The sequence below is a fragment of the Drosophila subobscura genome, chromosome O (genome assembly GCF_008121235.1).
Source record: "Drosophila subobscura isolate 14011-0131.10 chromosome O, UCBerk_Dsub_1.0, whole genome shotgun sequence".
Taxonomy (NCBI): Eukaryota; Metazoa; Arthropoda; class Insecta; order Diptera; family Drosophilidae; genus Drosophila; species Drosophila subobscura.
The window spans coordinates 28,051,616-28,072,326 of NC_048533.1; the positions used below are offsets into that span (position 1 = coordinate 28,051,616).

At 47.0% G+C, this 20,711-nt stretch overlaps 7 protein-coding genes across 9 annotated transcripts; 3 read left to right on the forward strand and 4 right to left on the reverse strand.

The window, feature by feature from the left end:
- Positions 1 to 3,463: 3,463 nt before the first annotated feature.
- LOC117896028 (motilin receptor) lies at positions 3,464 to 7,668 on the forward strand. The gene is made up of 5 exons (XM_034804037.1): positions 3,464 to 3,581; positions 3,946 to 4,481; positions 4,547 to 4,709; positions 4,833 to 5,013; positions 6,378 to 7,668. Exons 1-5 carry the CDS (start codon positions 3,464 to 3,466, stop codon positions 7,294 to 7,296), a joined length of 1,917 nt encoding a protein of 638 aa, XP_034659928.1. The 3' UTR covers positions 7,297 to 7,668.
- Positions 7,373 to 9,633, forward strand: LOC117896029 (neuromedin-U receptor 1-like). Its single transcript, XM_034804038.1, has 2 exons — positions 7,373 to 7,386; positions 8,676 to 9,633. The coding sequence occupies exons 1-2, from the start codon at positions 7,373 to 7,375 to the stop codon at positions 9,631 to 9,633; spliced, it is 972 nt and encodes a 323-aa protein (XP_034659929.1).
- A 1,225-nt stretch (positions 9,634 to 10,858) lies between these two features.
- LOC117899509 (ras-related protein Rab-1A) lies at positions 10,859 to 12,989 on the reverse strand. The gene is made up of 5 exons (XM_034809560.1): positions 12,685 to 12,989; positions 11,614 to 11,734; positions 11,501 to 11,548; positions 11,211 to 11,438; positions 10,859 to 11,130 (listed from the first exon to the last, which is right to left on the reverse strand). The coding sequence occupies exons 1-5, from the start codon at positions 12,705 to 12,707 to the stop codon at positions 10,933 to 10,935; spliced, it is 618 nt and encodes a 205-aa protein (XP_034665451.1). The 5' UTR covers positions 12,708 to 12,989; the 3' UTR covers positions 10,859 to 10,932.
- Positions 12,990 to 13,189: 200 nt separating this feature from the next.
- On the reverse strand, positions 13,190 to 14,043 carry LOC117899510 (AP-2 complex subunit sigma). Its single transcript, XM_034809561.1, has 3 exons — positions 13,911 to 14,043; positions 13,704 to 13,853; positions 13,190 to 13,619 (listed from the first exon to the last, which is right to left on the reverse strand). Exons 1-3 carry the CDS (start codon positions 13,911 to 13,913, stop codon positions 13,344 to 13,346), a joined length of 429 nt encoding a protein of 142 aa, XP_034665452.1. The 5' UTR covers positions 13,914 to 14,043; the 3' UTR covers positions 13,190 to 13,343.
- A 29-nt stretch (positions 14,044 to 14,072) lies between these two features.
- On the forward strand, positions 14,073 to 15,244 carry LOC117899506 (isopentenyl-diphosphate Delta-isomerase 1). The gene is made up of 2 exons (XM_034809557.1): positions 14,073 to 14,461; positions 14,525 to 15,244. The coding sequence occupies exons 1-2, from the start codon at positions 14,159 to 14,161 to the stop codon at positions 14,978 to 14,980; spliced, it is 759 nt and encodes a 252-aa protein (XP_034665448.1). The 5' UTR covers positions 14,073 to 14,158; the 3' UTR covers positions 14,981 to 15,244.
- On the reverse strand, positions 15,075 to 17,634 carry LOC117899505 (3'-5' ssDNA/RNA exonuclease TatD). 2 transcript variants are annotated; one of them, XM_034809555.1, is made up of 4 exons: positions 17,172 to 17,634; positions 16,523 to 16,871; positions 16,180 to 16,461; positions 15,075 to 16,125 (listed from the first exon to the last, which is right to left on the reverse strand). In XM_034809555.1, exons 1-4 carry the CDS (start codon positions 17,365 to 17,367, stop codon positions 15,987 to 15,989), a joined length of 966 nt encoding a protein of 321 aa, XP_034665446.1. In that variant the 5' UTR covers positions 17,368 to 17,634; the 3' UTR covers positions 15,075 to 15,986. The 2 variants fall into 2 exon arrangements, with proteins under 2 accessions (XP_034665446.1, XP_034665447.1); XM_034809556.1 differs by lacking the exon at positions 17,172 to 17,634 and adding an exon at positions 16,985 to 17,121.
- Positions 17,635 to 17,758: 124 nt separating this feature from the next.
- Positions 17,759 to 18,677, reverse strand: LOC117899507 (farnesol dehydrogenase). Of its 2 annotated transcripts, none has more exons than XM_034809558.1 (2): positions 18,064 to 18,677; positions 17,759 to 18,004 (listed from the first exon to the last, which is right to left on the reverse strand). In XM_034809558.1, the coding sequence occupies exons 1-2, from the start codon at positions 18,634 to 18,636 to the stop codon at positions 17,825 to 17,827; spliced, it is 753 nt and encodes a 250-aa protein (XP_034665449.1). In that variant the 5' UTR covers positions 18,637 to 18,677; the 3' UTR covers positions 17,759 to 17,824. The 2 variants fall into 2 exon arrangements, with proteins under 2 accessions (XP_034665449.1, XP_034665450.1); XM_034809559.1 differs by lacking the exon at positions 17,759 to 18,004 and having other exon boundaries at positions 18,070 to 18,236; positions 18,296 to 18,677.
- Between the last annotated feature and the right edge of the window lie 2,034 nt (positions 18,678 to 20,711).

The following is a 20,711-nucleotide window of genomic DNA, read 5'->3' on the forward strand; positions in this document are numbered from 1 at the left end:
TCAGTTTCAAGGTCAGTCGATAGTTGAATACGCATTAGTGGTCCATATTCAAATGCCATGTGATACCCCACCAAAAGCTACAAGATACAGATGCTGCTACTCACATATTCTCACTCCTCATAGCGAAGCAATTAAAGTGTCTTTAGCGCGGAATTGTGGGGAAACCAGAGCAAGGGCAAAGGCGGGAGTTTGGCCAGGCTGTGGCATTTGGCACAGAAGGGAGGTTTAACATTATATTTAAGGAAAGAATCAGTTGAATTGTGGCAGGTGAGAGATCTGTAATTCCGTTTCTGATTATACATTTGGTTCTGCGCTGAAGCGTTTCCTTTGTTGTTCCAAATGTCTGAATATCCCTCATAAAGAACCCAGTTCTTATCTCCCAGTAAGGGTATCCCAAAGTTCAGTTTCCACGTGGCATTCACTTGTCGTTCTGTTTACAATACACACGAAATCGTAAAACAATAGCCAGTGCTATCTGTGCTACACATTCGTACCACATATACGGCCCTCCTACAACTGTCCATCTGCCTCTGTGTCTGTCTGTCTGTCTGTCTGTCTGTCCGCTCTGTTTGTGTTTCCCAGGGCAAGCAAATAAGCAAACAACACAACAGCCAAGCAGAGGGACAGACGCGAGTCCGTGGAGTGGCAGACAGCAGCTGCAGAGTTTCCCGGCCCGCGGCTTTGTCCATGTGCCCCATTGGCATCGCTCTCTCTCCCTCTGCTCCGCTCTTGGCTGTTGGCGATAAACGCCTTGCTTGGCCAATGCCTTATCAATGCAGGGACGGGATGGGACACTGCTAAGCCACTGCCCCACAGCAGCAACAAGCTTCGAGGAAAAAGTATAAAATTACATTCAACCGTGGCAAAGGAGCAGCCTTTAAAACATTCTCCAGATAAAGAATGCCACAAAAACATTCGTTGAACGACCAACCCATTCGCAGCAGCAACAATCCTCAGCCACACACACACACACAAAGCCACATAGCTATGGATATAGATATAGATATAGAGATCTATGGCCATTGTTTGAGCGTTTAGACCGCGACTGTTGGTGCGTGTTTTTCTTACAGTTATAGGAGCTGAAACAAACAGTTACAGCAGCAGACAAACAGAGCGAGACATGCGGCAGAGGGAAGCTCTGCGGAGTCGCATAAATAAGAGAGGACACAGCAGGGGCTGGGAGGCAAGCATCCTTGACTCGGCCTGGCCTGCACAGAGCACAGAGAGAGTTATGGGCAGCAGCCAAGGGCCACAGCTCCATTGGAATCTGAGGCATGAAAGTGTAATTTAAAAATACTCCACAGCATAGCGAATCACTCGACAGTTTTCATTTGAATTCCAAGCTTCCGCTTCAACCCAATGTGGGCCCAGAAGGGCTGCAGCGCCAGACTTACTTAATTGCCATTCACTGGTCAAGTACAGGGGACATGAGCGTGGGACATCGACATGTCGATTCGCAGCGGAGGGTTTCTGCCCAAAAACAATTTTGCACCCCAGCAGCAGCAGCAGCAGCAGCACCACCCCCACAGCAGAGGGACGCCACCGAACCACTTTCGGTGGCTGCAATTGGAAAACAAGCTTTTGGTTTTACGGCGCTTTGTTCGCCGCCTTTTGTGGGATCTAGCCGTTGTTGTGGTTCCACACGAACTAGTTGGATTCATTTAGCCAGAGTCACAAACACAATTACGAAGTCATTTCAATTTATTAAGCGAGTGGCAGTGGCAGTGGCAGTGGCACCCTCCCGGCAAAAAAAGCCACCACAACGACAGAGGCAGAGGATCTGGGGCTGTAAATGTGTTTGCCCTGCCCCAGCCGGTGGTTGGAGCTATTAAAGAAGTCTCAGCGTAGACGCGTCGAATGTGCGAAATCAATTTGGCGGCTGGGCTTTCATTTCGTTGTGCCCTCACTTTTGGCCATCTTTTTTGCCTAGCGATTTGTCAAAGTGGCTGAAACGCTCCCGCCCCATACGTTCGCTGTACGCGCGAGTATTTCCCCCGAGCTGACTATTATTGAACGATAAATTGATTAGATATGCGTGTGAGGAGAGTGTGACAACTTGCCAGGACTTGCCAGGACTTTGCTGATGCTGCGTTGGCTGCCGCTGCTGCTGCTGACTCTTATTGCTGCCTCAAATTGCCATTTCAATGTTAATTTTATTAGGGTGTCAGCAATAAATTCCGTTCAATCTTAAATACCATAAAAAACGTTACACTGCTGCCACACACATGCCAGGCAAACAAGCAAGAGAGGAGAGCTCCACTTTCGCTGGCACACAACATTTCCATTATCACCCAGAGCCCGGAGAACCTTGTTCAAATCCGTGCCGGAAAATTATACCCAATATGTGTATATAAACATTTAGATATGTGGCATATAAAGAGAGGCCACAAGCTATCCATCAAATGGCCGCCTGACACTCATGTGCACTCGGGACTGCTGCGGCGGCTGCGACCATAAACCGTTTTCCGATTTACATGCAGGCGGCGCATGTTTGTGGCAGCCACAGTCTCCACAGTTTGTGGCTCTCCACTCCATCGAAAGTTTCGTGACCTTTCATTTGTCTTTCTACTCGAGCAGCTCAAAAGTTTCGAAAGCAATTACGCCGAACCAAATGGCCAATAGATGCTCGCCCTGCGAGTGGCCAATTCAAAGCAATGTCCGCATCGTTAAAGTCTCATTTTGAAGGCAAATGTGACACACAGAACTGCCTTGTTGTGTCACATTTGGGTACATTGAACCCCGGCCAGCAGCGGGAAGACAAACTTTGAACATGCAGAGGTCCTGGCTGGACAGGACAGCAAACAGAGTGCACAGCTTGGCCCGTGTCTGTGCGGACAAGAACCAGGCACCCGACGGCAAATGCAAACAAAAAAGGACAGGGAGGAGATATCGGTAGCCAGGCCAATATGGTCCTCGCATAATGAATTTATCAAATTAATCAAAATGGCGCTGCTCAGAGTGTCCCTGTGCACACACACAGACACACACAGACACACACCGGAAGCGGGTGTTTATGTGCCACAAACTGGCTGGCGGGTGGCCCCCATCCAACGCGATGGCCTGACTTTCCATGTAAATGTTTGCTGTGTCAGTCGGAGTGTGTTTGGGCGAGCATAATATAATTAAGCGCGTTGCGCGTCGCAGAAATGGGGATTTGATAAAGCCATTTGGCTGACGGGACAGCAGCATGGAGATGAGCAGCAGACGCCCCAGCGCCATCTCCATTGTCATAAGCCCTTGAGCAGCTTCTGGCGATAATCGCCGTATGTTGGCTGGCGACAGTGGCTCGAGGAAAGATTCCAAAACGTGTGCGACAGATGGCTAAGTTCAAAGTTGTTTGGACAATAAGGGAAATGCTGCCACCGAAGGTTACTTGCTTCAAAGGAAACGTTTGCTGATTTCAAACTGCCATTTATATTTATGAGAACTTGAGGTAGAAATCCCCTGCTAATAATTGTAGGCCATGTCCATGTCCTGCCACTGTCCAGCGCCGCTCAAGTGCGGCATGGGACAAGAGTCGAGGCTGGGCTGGGGTGATGAGCTCGTTTATGGCGGACGCCAAGCCTACCGGATGCTCTCATGTTATGTAAATGACAGCGCCTAATGAACTTTTCATTCATTATCGTTAGTCAGTTAGCTGGCCTGGTCAATGGCCGGCTGTTTCCTGATTCTGTGCTGGCCCACCCACTGCGCGATACTCAAACACTAATCCCTGTGCCACTCTTTTGCCACTCTGCAGGCCGGACGACAACCGCAAAGCCCCCACCGATTGATTTGTTTAATGCTGCCAACGGAGACACCAGCGGAGTGGCCGCTGGACATCTTAGTTTCATTAGCGCCTCTTTAAGTGCTCGCATAAACTTGCCAGAGGGGTGATTACAACGGATTGAGTTTCGGCTGCGGCTGCGGATTCCATTCCGCTTCCATTCCTACTTAATTGAACAGCAGGCGGCAGCTTCCTGCTCCACACTCGAAGGCTTCGCAGCGACAATGTTGCGACTGTGGCCCATGTAATTCACATTACGGGACGCAGGACGACGACACCGACATTGCCATTGGTGAGGGGCAGCCACGGCGTCGCTGTGGCCAGAGCCAGGACAGGGCTGACCAGCATTGGCATAGGCTTAGGGATTTGTTGGCTGTTGCTGCTGCTGCTGCTGCTGCTGCTGCCACCCCAAATCCAGGCTCAAGATGCTGCTGCAACCGCAGCCAGGACGACGTCCCAGCAGGCTGGGCTATCCCGTGGCGCTCCTAGTGGCAGCGATGGCGCACACAACGCAACTCATAGTATTCCAGCCCACACCAGCAGCATCCGCAGTGATAATTCCAGTGCAGCAACAGTCAGTGCCACAGGCGGTGCCACGGCCCGTGCCGGTGAGGCTGCTGAGCCGCTGCTGCCACAGATTCCGCCGTATATACGCACAACCGCCATGTTCTTCTGCATAGCCATCATGCTGCTGGGCGTGGTGGGCAATGTGATGGTGAGTTCATCACAGGAAGCGTCACTCCACTCCACCATTTGACTCACTCTTTAATTGCTTCGCAGGTGCCCATCGTGATTGTCAAGACAAAGGATATGCGCAACTCCACAAACATTTTCCTCACCAATCTCAGCATCGCCGACCTGCTGGTTCTGCTCGTCTGCACGCCCACCGTGCTCGTTGAGGTTAATACGCGCCCAGAGACCTGGGTACTCGGCCACGAGATGTGTAAGTGGCACACAGACACTCCACGCTCCACACTCCACGCTCCACACTCGAACTCCAGCCTTTATTTTCCCCAGCCTAATTAACTGAACTCTCCATCCTCTGCTCTCTCTCCCTTCCGCGCAGGCAAGGCCGTGCCGTTCGTGGAGCTGACGGTGGCCCATGCCAGCGTGCTGACCATCTTGGCCATCTCATTCGAGCGCTATTACGCAATCTGTGAGCCACTAAAGGCCGGCTATGTCTGCACCAAGGGGCGTGCCATACTCATCTGCGTCCTGGCCTGGGGCATTGCTGCGCTTTTTACGAGGTAAGCACAGGTCCTCGCTGGACACCCGGGACAGTGCAGTGAACTCTGCTCTGTTGCTGTGTATTCCTTCTGTTGGTGTGGCTATCTTAAAGTAATTGTAATTAAATATTAGCATTTTAATTTATGAAATATTCCCATTGCATGTTGTCTCTCCTTCCCGCTCTCTCGTATACGCATCTGCACTGTTTTATCCCCCATTCTACGTCTAGTTCTAGTTTATGGCTTTAATTTGCAATTTATTCATTTTGGTCAGCCGAGCATTAAGTTCCTCGCTCATTAATTATAAGTGTCAATCGTCGTCACTTTTAATCATTTGTGTTTTGTTTCTATTTCTGTGTCTTTTGGGTTTCCTTCGATTTTTTGTCTCCAAGGCGTGGAGGCTGCAAATGTTTTTGGTGTTTGGTGTCTTGGCCTTTTGTTTGCCATTCGCGTGTCGTGTCCATTTACATGCTAAACATCGACCGTTGACCCACTCTCTCTCTCTGTCTTCGTATCTATTACACTTTCTGCTTCTCGCTTTCACTCTCCCACTGCCATCCCATCATGGACATCATCTCCCATCAGCTTTGCCTTTGGTCAGTGCGCTATTCTTTCTCATTTTCGGGGGGGCGGCGCTCAAGTTCCTCGCCGGCCACAGCGTCCGTTATCAGCGTCCTGTCATCTTTAATAAGCACCGATGTCCGCTATCATGGAATTTCATTTCATTGACACTTTATTATTGTGTTTTCATGGGCACATTCCCAGGCACGGTCCTCAGAGTTCTCAGTTCCATCTGAGGGACGCCTGGCGACCCTTTTTCATTTTGCAAATCTTGCCGCGTTCATAACAATGAAATAAACAGCACATTTTCGAGGCGAGCACTGACCCCACCGCAGGGTGGTTGCTCGTGGGTAGGCCCATTAATTACGCCACCCAAGAAGCCGCCCCAAGGCCGTCGAGCAAACATTTTAAAACACATTCATGCCACAAGCGCCACCACAAGACGTCTCTACAGTGACGCACGTCCAGCACGTTCGGATCAGCCCAACGCCTGCCTGTTGACTGTCATAACTGTGTCTAGCCAAAGAGAAATATTTAAAGCTGAGTCGGGATTACTTTAAGCAACAGAAAAGGCGGGACATGAGCATTGAAAGTTGGCTCTAAGACAACTTGGGATCCCGCGAAACTTTTAATCACTTAAATTCTCATCTTCATCATCATCACATCCCTTGGCACTGCGCTCTCTCTTCTCCTGCCACTCTTCATGCTTATTCCGCAACCATTTCCATCCATTATCCGCCTCCGCATGACCCCGCCAGCCTGATTACGTTTCTTGTTTGCTTTTTCTCCTCTCTCTCCCACCCGAAATCCACCATCCGCTGCAGCCCCATACTGTGGGTGGCCGAGTACAAGTTGGCCGAGTACATTGATGGATCATCGGTGGCCGTTTGCCTCACGCAGGCCATCACCGATTGGACCATTGCCTTCTTTCTGATGACCATCACCGTGTTCTTCGTCATGCCATTCCTGACCCTGGTCGTGCTGTACGGCATCATAGCCAAGAACCTCGTCTCCAATCGGAGCACCATGCTGCGCGCCCGCCCCACCAAGCCGGAGCTGAGCCTAAGGGCCCGCAAGCAGGTGGTCCTAATGCTCGGCGCCGTCGTTCTCTCCTTCTTCGTCTGCCTGCTGCCCTTCCGCGTGCTCACCCTCTGGATCATCCTGAGCACGGACCAAGCGCTCCACGAGCTCGGCCTGGCGCGCTACTACAGCCTGCTGTACTTCTGCCGCGTGATGCTCTACCTCAACTCGGCCATGAATCCCATACTCTACAACCTCATGTCCACCAAGTTCCGCAGGGGCTTTGCGCGGCTCTGCCACGATGCGGGGCGATTCCTGCTGAAGTTGCTCACGCTGGGACGGAGCAGCGACGGTGTTGGCGGCACTCGGGGACGCAGTGGCACCATCTCCACGGGCCTGGGTACCAACACGAACACGAACTCCTCCAATGCCACGGCGGCCACTGGCTCCAGCATTCTGTCGCGCAGCTCCAATCGCCGCTGCAGCGAGGACATCAGCCGGACACGCCTCAAGATTGAGCTGCAGTTGCCGTGCGGCAGTGATCTGGAGGCCATGGCCATGCTCCACCATTCCGGCATGGGCAAACGGATGGCCCGGCGGGAGAGTGATAGCCGGCTAATGGGCTTGAAGAATTCAAATCACAATCCGCGGCGCCACAAGCCCCAAATCAGTTTCGACGAGCAAGCACTGGCCCGGCCAAAGGAAGCTGAAAATCTAGCCTGAGCAGACCGAAGCACGGGGGGGAAGGGCGTGAAAAATCGCTTGTAACCCGTCTGCACATTCGCTTCACTTGTCAGGAATGTGTCGAAGGCGGTTTGGCGCTGATCCTGGTGCTGGTACCCGCCACGCCTGCACAAATTGTGTTTTGAACGCTTTTTGCCAACCATAATCGATTCCATTCAACCGTTGACAGCTAGTCCTGCCAGTCCTGGCAGTCCTGCCAGTCTGCTTGCCTGCTCCTTGGACATTTCCGCACAAAAAACAATCAATTTTTCGGGCTATTAAACTCGAATGAATGTGCCAAAGATAAATAACAGCAACGACAGCAACACCACTACAACTATTGAGCGGATAAAGGGCACAACTCAACGGGGCCGTGGCCGGGACTCCCATTAAACGACGGGCGCTGGAGGAAAGGCAAATGGGAAATGGCTTAATATGCGTTTGGGGTGCCCCATCAGGGCGACGGATAAACATGATTTAGGTGTATTGAAATAGTTTCCTTTCGTTAAGGCTGCCAATCGAAGGCCATTCCAAAATGGCTGCCATTACACGGAGGCGGGGGCAAGGAAATGGACAAATGGACGAACCAAAAAAACTGTTGCCTACTTTGCTGCGCCCCGTACAAAAATATACAAATAAATGTTCACATGTAGAATCCCCAGTTGTACATACACACATGCACACTTGAGCCCATGCATACATACGTAAATCTATATTTATACATATTATTTAAACAATACATACATATAGTACATATACTCGGCTTATAAATATACAAACAAATACACACCCACACACACACGCGCAGGCACACGCACACACACGAAATATAGCAAAAGTGACGAGTTTGTAAGTAAATAAATTTTTTATGACAACAACTCACTCAATGGGTCAACAAGAAATTGGTTATTTTCAACATTTGCCCCGCCCAGCGACAAGGACTCCCCATCCCAACCCAACCCATCCCCGCCTGTAAGCAAATAAATGTAATTTATTGTTCAGGAAATCGGTCAACTGCCAATCAACTGTAAATATAGAATAGAACTCTGTACATGCGTAGCTTTGTAATTTGTTTTCGTAGCTTTAGCAGTAGCATCCTGTAATTTGCCAGTACAACACCACCAAAAGTAGTTAGAACTTCAGCGTACACACATATGTATGTATGTATGTATGATGGGCATCCGTTTCCGTTCTGATTAAGTTGAGTGCCTTCTTTGAAAGTTTTGCCAGTGCTCAAGTCCCAGCTGCGCCGTTGAGTAGTTTTTAAATATTTGTTTGCTCAGCGCCGTTAAAAGTTTGCAGACAACAGCGGCAATAATAAGAACAATAATAAGATCCTCACATATGTAAATAAATATTTGTATATATGATACTTGCAGTCCCATCATCGCCATTTCCAGCTACAGCATTGAGCCCTACGGAGACGGCACGGACGCCCCAGTCTGCACCACAGCGGCCGATGGCTTCTGGCCCATCTTCTACTTTGTGGGCAGCATTACGCTGTTTTTCTTTCTGCCCTTCGGCATACTCCTGCTGCTGTACGCGGCCATTGCCTACAAGCTGCTGCGGCCAAATAATGCCTTTCATAGGCCCACCTCGCCGCAGCCGCAGCCGCAGCCACAGCCGGGCACGGGCACGGGCACCGCGACACCCAGCACCAAGGGCAACAGCCATCAGCAGAGCAATGGCATGAGGAAGCACCGCAAGCAGGTGATTTTCATGCTGGTGGCCGTCGTCTCCAGTTTCTTTGTGTGTCTGCTGCCCTTCCGTGCATTCACGCTGTGGGTGATCATGGCCAGCGCCGAGGATGTGGAGCGGCTGGGCATCTCAGGCTACTACAATCTGCTGTACTTCTCGCGCTTCATGCTGTACCTAAACTCGGCCATGAATCCGATCCTCTACAACCTGATGTCGTCCAAGTTTCGCAGTGGCTTTTGGCGGCTGCTGCTCACATGCCTGGGGCAGAGGCCGAGTCATCATCATCGCCACCATCATCACATGCAGAGGAAGCATGCGACGGCAGGCGGCAGCATGCGAAACACCTCCCGCAGACAGGCCAATGATGCCGACGAGGCTGCCACTTTGGCTGGGGGTGGCACCAGCTCTCGACCGCCTCACCGCACTCTGCGTCGCGAGGCCACATTTCTGATCAACTCCATATCCACCTCGTCGGGCACGGAGCGCACAACCTCATCCTCTACCTGGCGCAGCAATAGTCTGTCCATTTCCGGACTAGGCGAGCGCGAACGCGGCATCCTGGGTGCCGCCATCATAGGAACCACAGCGGCCACGGTGACAACCGCTTGTCTGCAGGAGCGACAAAGCAGCAAAACCTGAACACATCCCTCCCCAATGCATTGTACGAGTATTTTAGTTGAATTCCAACAGCAAATAGTCATAGTATTTAGAAGAAATTTCGTTGTCAAGACTGATGTACCTCAGAAGAAGTCAATAAACGCTAGAGAATGTTTTTGAAACCATTTTTGTTTTTGTTTTTGTTTTTGTTTTTTCGGGTATCTGTGTTCCGGCCTTCACTATGGGGGGAATAAAACAAAACCTTTTCTAGGCATCGGGTACAGATTTTATTTTATTCTATTTAAGCGCAATAAAAACTTTAAATTCGGGCGAAAGTGAAAGCCGAAACTGGATGGTATGTATGTGTGTGTGTATGTATATGTGATGCAGTTCGTGTGTGTGTGTGTGTTTTGTTCCCAAACCTTTGAATGTTTTACGCTCACGCAATTTTTATTAAACTCCATCATTAAATCGTCATTATTATTACACTAATTATGTGCCTACACAAATCCATCGCGTCACTCGAAAATACAAATACACACAATTTGTTTTTGTTTTTGTTAATGCTAAAAGTGTTCGTCGTTTTGATTTACATACAATTTTGAATATGACAGAGACAAGTGGGCGAGAGCGCACTTGGCGTGCGCCAGAGATAAATATGTTTCAAACAAACACAAACACACACACACACACACGCACACACATAGTACATAGTTCTAGGTAGGAGCAGATCCGATGCAAGTGTGGCTCTCGCTTGCTCGCTCCTCGCAAGTGATCATCTTGCATCACGTATGGTGTGTGTGTGTGTGTGTGTGTTTGTGTGTAATCTAAGTTAGTATCGTTTCGCGCTGCTGTGATAAGTAACTCTCTTACGTTAGGTTAGATTTAGATTAGGTTAATTGCTACACCGTTTTGCCTGGCACTACTTATGTATGAACAGAAACGGATTGGAACAGAAAACAGAAAGAGACGTGACGTTCAGTGTCCAGCCATGTGAATGGGGGTGGTGCATTGGGGATGTTTTGTTTGGAATTTTGTTGGCTACATACCTATTACAAATATATTTTCTTAACGTGTTTGTGTGTGTACTCTCGCGTCCACGGATCGGAATCATACAAACGCATCTCTACTCAATATGCTCAAACGCATCCTCGTATCGTATCATCGTATCATAATTCTTTATAGCTATTACAGAATCCGATATTATAATTATGGTTTTTTGTTATTACGCTTTCGTTTTTTTCCTTTTTATTATGGTTGTTGTGTGTTTTCCGTTTTAATTTATTATATTTAAATTTTGTTTAATTGTATAATAAAATAATGATTCACAATCAGAGTTATTCAGCAGCAACCGGAATTGGGTTTTTCCACTGGACGTCCTTGATCGATTTTCACCTTGCTAGCGTTGTCGGTGGCACTGGATGGCGGCCCGACGCGATTCTTGATCTCAGCCGCCATCGTCATGAAGGCCTGCTCCACGTTGGTGGCGCTCTTGGCCGAAGTTTCGAGAAATGGAATGCCTAACTGAGCTGCATACTCCTACAGGGGCCAAAATTCCACCAAAAAATATATCAAATGAGATAAGAAGAATGGACTTTTTACTCTCGTATATTACGCACCGCAGCTGTGGTATGATCAACAACTTTCTTGGTGGTCAAATCGCTCTTGTTGCCCACCAGCAGCTTGTTGACATTCTCGCAAGCATATCGTTCGATCTCCTCGAGCCACTGCTTCACATTGTTGAACGACTCCTGATCCGTGCAGTCATAGACAACAATAATACCATGTGCGCCACGGTAGTATGAAGAAGTGATGGTACGGAAGCGCTCCTGACCAGCAGTATCCCACTGTAAAGAGTTAAAAGAGCTTAGCCTTAGCTTCAATTTGAACTTACAAAAGATTTGCTTACGATTTGCAGCTTAATGGTCTTTCCGTCCAGTTCTATGGTTCTAATTTTCTGCAAGATAAAAGGTTTTATTAGTCACACGCGAGGTGCTGCTGATGTTTCGATAAAATACTTACAAAATCTACACCGATTGTGCTGATATAGCTCTCTGTATATGTGTCATCGGCAAAACGCAGCAGCAGACAGGACTTTCCAACGCCGGAGTCGCCAATCAGCAACAATTTGAAGAGATAATCGCTGTGAAAGTGAAGAACATGATAAGTCTGAATATTCATGAGGGCACACACAACGTCACATTGTACATATTCTAATTCTGAGTTGGGGTTATCTTATCGATGTAGGGTATCCAACATCTACCCCCAATTATAAACCGAACGAGCGAGCGAGCACTTTTGATAATGCTCGAAAATCTATGCATCTCGTAACTGTTGCGATGCGGTGTGAGGACCTGAGATTCCATAGCTCAGGAAATTTCTCAAGTTCAATTGTTTTCAAGTAGAGGAGCGCAGCGAGGCAATTAAAGCCAAATAAAAGAGGTTTTGATTACGTAGCAGCGGGGAACGACAGCGACTGAGGGAGAGAGCAACACTACAAAAGCAGTCAAACAACAACAAAACATACGCGAGAGGGGTAGGAGACTCTCTCTCTCTACGCAGGTGACTCATCCGCCCCACAAATCAGCCAGTCAGCCCGCCAGTCCGCCATCCAGTCCAGTCCACTTACTAACTGAGCTCCAGGCAGTGCTTGGAATGGAATATGGGAATAGATTGGATGTGCTGGCCGAATCTGTGCTGGCTGAGAAGCGACTAGAAGCAACAACAATCAACAATATTTTCTCCGTGGCGTACAAAGTTTGACACCAAAGTGCGCTCGTATGGGTGCACAAATACATATGCGTGTGCTGTGTGCACATCCCTTTCTTGTTTTAGGGCTGCTTTTAGTTTCTATTAAATTCGAGTGCTTCTGGAGTTGCCAACGACAGGCCAGGCCAGCGCTTAACAATGCTAGAAAAAAGGGAGTGGGCTGGGCTGGGATGTGAGACTAGTGGACGTAGCAAAAATGACGTCGCAGAAAAAAAATGATGAAAGCAACGATTATCGAACGCGAGTGTGTAAAAATGTTTCAATGAAAAACAAGTCAATGGTCGCAACCGCACTGGTGCGCAGTTTCTGCGTGTGTCAACTTACTATTCGGGATTCACAGATGACATTATGGAGCTTTTTCACAAGAATTTATATTTGCCACGAACAAATATTCGATTTGATTTCTGCCTTTGCCTGGCTGCTTTGCGTTGACTGTTTCTTCGACTTGCGCGGTCTGATCACTGTAAATGTATCACTGGATTACGCGCACTGCTCTTTCACTATTGCTATTGTGTGTTTTGTAATTCGCTATTGTATTTATTGCAACGAATTTATAGGAAACTGAGTTTATTTCCACAAATTCGAGGGCCGAGAACGAGAACAATGGCGACTGAAAAAATGACGAAGTGGCATTAGGATCTAGTGTTGGGAAAGGCGTCAAAACCAGGGTTGCTGAGCACGGCGCAATTCCATAGCAACGCAGAGATGTGTGTGGGCGGATACAGTTTATCTGACCCGACCCGACAGCCCCCGATAACAATCGACTCGACCTTCTGCACTTGCCTGGATATAATCTCTTAGAATACATTATTTGATTCTAAACACGGTATTTAACATTTGAGAGTTTTGTTTGCATAGAGAACACATTACAGATAATAATAATACATACATAATATAGTATATGAAAGAAGATTCGATAAGCGGGTATAACGCCTACCCACCCGGGGGTTATGGGAATGCATCGTTCTAATGGAGATGGCTATCTATTCCAAAGAGTTTAATGTAAGCAGCTGTTTGAGCACTTTCGTCTGTGAGGTTTCGCGGATCTCGCCGGCCAAAAACATCTCATCCACCACACTGTAGACCTTGTAGAAGTTGAAGACGAGGTCCAGCTCGCACACATTATGGAAGTATTCGTTCAGCACCTCCACAAAGTTGTGGATGGCTTCCAGATAGCACAAATTGTTGTCATTGACGTCCACGCAGATGCAGAAATACAGGCCCGCATATCGTCTGTAGACAATTTTGAAATTACGAAACTGTGGAGTGGGTAAAAGGTTAGATTAGGCTTCCGACTCTCGAGAGACCGCGTGTGGACGCCCCCATTGGCATCCTGGTCTTACCTCTACGAAGTTGGTGTGCTTGGCATCCCGCACAGTGACCACGGCGTGCACCTCCTCAATCAGTTTTTGTTTTTCGTCGTCATCAAAGTTCATATACCATTTCGCCAGGCGAGTCTTACCAGCGCGGTTTTGTATGAGTATAAAGCGTATCTGGGGGAGTACAAACAGTGCAATTCAGTGCGAACATAACGCCGCCAGTAGTTTTACCATTTTCCAGGGTCTGCGGTGGTAATTACTTGAGTAATTACTTTGGTATTTACAATTTAAATTTTCAGCGACGGAAGCGAAAAACTGATTATGAGCAAATTGTGTATCACTATTTCCAGGGCTGCAGCGTGAAGAGAAACAGCTGTTTCGCCAGCGCCAGTGTTGCAAAATGCGCCGCTCGCGCTGTATTACGAAGTTTCACTTTTTTATTTGTTTTGTCACATTTTGAAGCTAGTCAATCCCCAAAAATGTTGGCATCGCGCTTGAATCTCCTGACTTCACGCTTTCAGGCGCTGCGCAGGTGCTCCACCACTCCAGGTCGCCAGCAGAAGGAGGCGACCGTAGAAGTGCACGATCCCTTGCAGGCAAGCGCCTTGAAGGAGCAGTGCATTGTGGTGGACGAGAATGACAGAGCCATAGGTGCAGCATCCAAGGCTGACTGCCACAGGGTGCATCCACAGACAAGGGACGTCAAACTGCATCGCGCGTTCAGTGTGTTTCTCTTCAATGCCAAAGGCGAAATGCTGGTCCAAAGACGTTCTGTTCACAAGGTGAGTTAGCAGTGGAAATTCCCCTGAAACCATTAAACACGAATCGTCATTGGCCAAGTGCAGATCACCTTTCCCAATACATATACAAACGCGTGCTGCAGCCACCCGCTTCACGAGATAGAACAGGAGCGTCAGGAGTCAAACGCCCTGGGAATCCGACTGGCTGCCCAACGGCGGCTGAACTACGAGCTAGGCATACCAACAGATGAAATCCGGCCAGAGGACTTTCACTACCTCACGCGTATCCACTACGCCGATGCGGGCGATGGCGTCTGGGGTGAGCACGAGATCGACTACATACTCTTCCTGCAGAAGGATGTGACGCTGAAGCCCAACAGCAACGAGGTCAGCGAGGTGCGCTTTCTGAGACGCGACGAGATCGACGATGCCGTTGCGAACTTCAGCGCCCCATTGACCCCCTGGTTTTCACTCATCTTGCGTCACCGCCTCAAACAATGGTGGGACAACTTGAATGGGTTGAAACAGTTCGAGGACTTGAAAAACATACAACGCTTTTAAATATGCACAAACACACAGATACGCACCACACAGATGCGCTGTGCTGTGCTGTGCTGACGAACCAAAAAATACAATTATAACCGTTGATCGTTTGTTTGATTTTCAAATTCTCTTTATTCAAATGGAAAATAGTGTGAGTGTGTGCAAACAGTGGGCACAAAAGCGGATTTTTATGCAACCTCCGTGAGTTGATCAGTCCAGTACAACTTTGTTTTGTTTTGTTTTGTTTTGTATATGTAAATATAACAAAATATATGTATGTAATATGTGTGTGTGTAGGCATAGGATATTGAATATGCTTTAGCTCTTAATATGATCACATTACGTTTCCCATAATAATCATCTCATCATCATCCTGATCATCATATCGCATGCTAGTAGGCGGACCTCGGGGGGTCCACAATAAACAACAAGAATAAATATGTACAAAAAAAGAGAGGACTACAAACTAACAAGAGACACGAACTATAAATATGAATCTTAGATCTAAGCACAGATTGAAACAAAGACAAGCTGCAGCATTTCATATTATCGCTTTCGAAAGCGATATCTGTAGTTCGAGGCGCGCGCCTCGAAGCGTGAAGCGCAGACCCATGGCAAATTGATTTGCTCCCCAGGGTCCAACACGTTGCGTTCACATGGCACCATCTACCTTGGCACCGTTTTCTAGGGGTATTCAAGTAAATAAAGCATCTGCTTAGGAAATTCCAACAACTTAAAGCTATACTTTTGCAAATTTCGATCGCCAATTTGCACCAGTATGAATGAGTATGGCATACGTATACGTAGTTCTCGCATGCAAGTGGGGGGCTGGGGGTTGGGGTTCGTAGTTGTGTATGTGTATATGGGTGTGTATCGTTATGTGTAATGTTATATCAAGATGATCGGATCATCTTGAATTCGATAAGTGGTTAAGGCACATTTATGAGTCTATCGTGAATCTCAGGCTCGTTGAAACTGTCTACAAAGCACACGCTTGCAGGCACACACTTTTTCGTTCTCTCGTTTAGGACAAACCGAAGAGCTTCAGAGCATTGAAGGCTGTGGCCAAGGCCACCTCATCGGGTGTTTTCTTCATGAATGCTGCAATCATTTCCACAATGGCTGGCAGACTGCACGGCTCGTTCCGTTGGAAGGTACAATATCTGCAAGAGAATTTCCACACTAAAATGTAGTCAGAGAAATGATTTGCCCATTACCTGTGTAAGTACAGCAAAGAGCGTTCGGTGATGGCAGTCTTGACGTGTTGCGGCAGCTTGGAAGCTCTGGTGTTTGGATACATGAACGGAGCATCCGTCTCAACTAGCAATCGATCCAACGGCAGTGTGCCATTGTCCAGCAGCCTGCGAACGCCCGAGTCTGATTTGTCCTTGCACAAGTAGCCGGTCAGACTGATGTAAAACCTGCGGTCCAAATACTTGAGCGCCTCCTCGGCTGTGCCCATAAAACCTCTGATAACCACAGGCGGTAGATTCTCGAATCTGCAATGGGATGGGTTAGAAATATATTCTGGCATTCGGCTTCAGTCGGGGGCGGGCTTACTTGTCGAGTATTTCGAGTAGATCATTCTGTGCCGACCGCTCATGGATCAGCAGAGGTTTATTGAGCCGAATGGCCAAGTGCAATTGCTTGGCGAAAATCTGTTTCTGGGCATCCGGTTCGGAGAAGTCGCGCTGGTAGTCCAGGCCGCATGGACCCACCGCGACGCACTCCTGTGCCTGGGCGATGTGCTCCAAGTCGAACCATGTGGACGGCTCCTCCACAATGGACTTTGAGTCGTGTGGGTGTATGCCAGCAGTCGAGTAGATAATGTCGGGATAAATGCGCGAGAGGCGCAGCGCTTCCTTGCTCGATTTGACCGAAGTGCCGTGTACCATTAGTTTCTGAACACCTGCAACACACACAGAAAAACACAAAAGAGAGAGACCAAAGAGAAAGTTTTAGCCAGGCCATTGAAAATGCATTGGTGCACGGGTTGCACTTGCCCACGGCTATGCCACATACGTCTACTCTCACACACACACACAAAGACACAAACGCGAACTGTGCACACATGTTGCTTATCACTTGACCTTCTGGCACTCTCTCAGTGCGTGTGCCTCGCCCAAAAACAAAGACAATTCACACCAGCCCCCCGTCTTGTCTTATTCTTGCTCTTCTTCAATCGACATACCCATACACTAGCACTAACCTGCGTCTCTTGCTCTTTGAACGACGGAATCCAGATCACGGCTATACTTTTTGTTGGTCAAATTAGCTCCCACATCGATGACAATGAGGTTCTCGAAGCAGTGCTTCATGCTGTCATCCATGTCCAGTTGCTCCTCCAGCAGCGGCGCTGGAGTTGCGGCCACTTCGGGAGCTATTTGTTGCTGTTGTTGTTCCATAATTTCAATATTTGGACCAAAATAGCTAATGACGCAGACCAGACGACTGTTTGCTGTCTGTGTGCGTGTGTAATTCAATTAGTTTTCGTTAGCACACAAGGAAACGCGACGGCAATGAGAACCGTGAAGTATTTAATATATTGAGGATTTCGTTGCAATTTCGAAGAGTATACCAATTGATTAGTTAACGGCCTAAAACAGATAAATTATTTAAAAAACAAATCCCGACACGACTACGACTGCTGGCTAGTGTGACCGTAACCACGGAATTATCGATCAAATATACCGAACAACCATCAAAAGTATACCGAAACCTTGTCATTTTGTCAATTTGTTTTGGCCCTCGTGAAATGCTATCGATTGCAGCTCTATCGAGTTGGATGATTTACAAATTTGAATTGCAGGGTAATTTTAATTGTAGATAAGAATATTTTATTCTTGACAAACATTGAAAATCTTAGAATCGTTCACCCACGGGCTTGATAGTGAGCTCATGAATCTGCACATTAGGCGGTGTTTGGATGCAATAGGTCACTGCATCGGCCACGTCCTCTGCACGCAGCATTGGCATGGAGTTGGCCAGCTCCGCGGAATTCTTGTCGAAGATTTCGGTGTCCACAACGCCGGGACTGACGCTCTGGAGATGATAATAAAAGTTAAAGGAATATGTAGCACCAGGATATACATATAACTCACAGTAATCTTTATCTTGGTCCCTTTGTTGAGGAACTCCTGTCGCAGGACTTCGGTTAAGGCAGTTATGGCATGTTTCGAAGGCGCATACATATTGAATTGAATCCCAGCCACCATTGGCACTATATGCCCGGCCAGGCTATTGATGAGCACCACATGGCCATCGTTCACTTTTCGCCGCTGAAGCGACAGAAAGACTTCTCGTGTACACCAGGAAACGCCCAGCACGTTTGTATCCAATATGGCGCGCAGAGCTTCCGAGTTGCCCTCATCGGTGATGTTGGTGCGTCGCACTATGCCGGCATTGTTAATCAGTACGTCGGCCCCGCCCAAAGTCTGCTCGATCCAAACAAAGGCATCAATCACCTGCTGCTCCACACTGACATCGCACTGACGGCCATGAAAACGCGCCCCTTGATCACCGGGCAGAGACGACTTTAGCTCCTGCAAGCGATGCTCACGTCGCGCCAATCCAACGACGATCATTCCTTTGGACACCAGACCTTTGCAGCAGGCTGCCCCAATTCCGGAACTGGCACCAGTTACAACGGCAACGCGATTTAGCCAGCGGTTCATATTATTTACTGAATGTTATTTGATGCAGCGAAACGAACACGTACATACATACGTGTGTATGTATTTACATACCATAAAAATGGTATTTTTGTTTATATACCGATCCATGATCAGCTGATGCAACGGTTTCTATGAAATGCAATCTCTATCGAAATCGAAACAAGCTGAGGGTTTATTTTGTTATTATATTTATTTATTTGTATTATTTCTGCTAACATGTATGTTTCTTTGGTGTTGGTTGTACGCGATAGATATACGTATATGTATCCATAAACACATATATTTACATATATTGATATTGTTAATCTTGAACCTGTTAACGCGCAGATTTTGGTGTTTTTGTTTATCTATTTTCCATATCGGTATATAACGAACATAATGCACATATAATGTATTATGGTATGTGTGTGTATGAAGGTATGAGTATGCTCTACATTTGTTAAAACTTTAAAACCTAAAATCCAATTTGGTTTTCTCGATAAATATACTTTTGCTTTATCCACATATTTCATTACTTTCACGTTGCGTTCATCTTGCGTGGCTGAGTAAAAGCGGGAAAGGACATTTGCATTTCTATTGCGCTCCTTTACATAATTGCATACTTGTATAAATATTGGGGGCTTGCATATAGTTTTGTTGCTCGCACAACAAATTTGTTGCTAGATAGCTCGTTATATAAATGTAATCGTTAGCTTAATTTTTTTGGTGTTCTGTTCTTTTCTGTTCTGTGGTTTTTGGGGATAGCATTTACTGCTGGTACGAGCTCGAGTATATGCTTTGTTAAATCTACATATATAAATGTTTGTATATTTGTAATATATTATTGATATTCTTCTTTGTAGATCTTGACTTGCATTAAGCGCTGGCCGAGTTTTGTACTGGCCCTCATCGTGCTTCGTTCGATTTTGATTTGTTTTTGGGATGGGTTGGGATGGAATGTGATGGGAGTTGCTTGAAGCTTCCCAAAATCAAAAGTGTTGATGGAATAGCATCGTTGAAGCGTGTCAAAACTCTACAAAACAGCGCCCAATACCATCGAAGTATATAAAGATATATATATAACATACATATGTTTTATACTTGATATATTCTGTATACGAGTACATATAAATATTTTACTTGTTCGTTACTTGACATTTATAAAATTTTGGCTAACAATAAAATTGCATAGTTTATCATTATCATTATCATTATCATTATCGTTATGTTTAGTTTCATAGTTATACCATTGATTCCTCCGTAGTTACTCGTACTTGTTAAAAGGTTTCATTATTTATATACTCGTAGTTTAAAGTTCTTTGGTGTTTGTTTGGTGTTTAACGAATTTGAGTTCGATTATTGTTTGCTTCTTGGTTTCTTTGTTAGTTTTCTTGTAGTGATACGTTTTAGTGCGAAATCTTTGACTGCTTTGTGCTCCCACTGGTGCGGTCCGTCGGTCGGTCGGTCGGTCCGTCAGAAATTCGAAATCCAACGCGGCCTACCCCCATTCTAGATCTAATCTAGCGCTATCCCTAATCTACCCCGCCCCGTAGCGCCTGTGCCCCAAAACTAACATCATCTTCATCTCCCCCAGCATGGCAGCACGGTCGTCAAGTGTGCTACGTACTTACTTTGTGCGCTGTTCGATGTACCACCCACTGCCCAACGATATCTAAGCTAACGGCCTACCTACTGCTTCCGTTGCACAAGTAGTGGTGTCCTCCATCCTCCATCCTCCATTCATGCTCCTCCTTCCTTTCTTCCGTTGTATTGCGTTTGGCAACCATTTGCCACCATCATTTCCGTTGCTGCTGTGACTCGGTTTGCTCTTGGTTTGCTTTTGGTTTGCTTTCGTGTAAAATTCTAATAAAATTGATTATTGTTGTTTGATAGATACACAGTGTAGGCATAGACCATACCATACCCATGCATTGCACACTGCACATGGCACAATGCATATTGCATATTGCTTATTCCAAAATCAATATAAATATATATGTATAAATTGTAAGAATTTCCATACAAAAATTTAGTAGGTACGTTACTTTAGACCTCGGTGTTATCTCATTTTGTTTTGTTCTCTTTGTTTTTTGTTA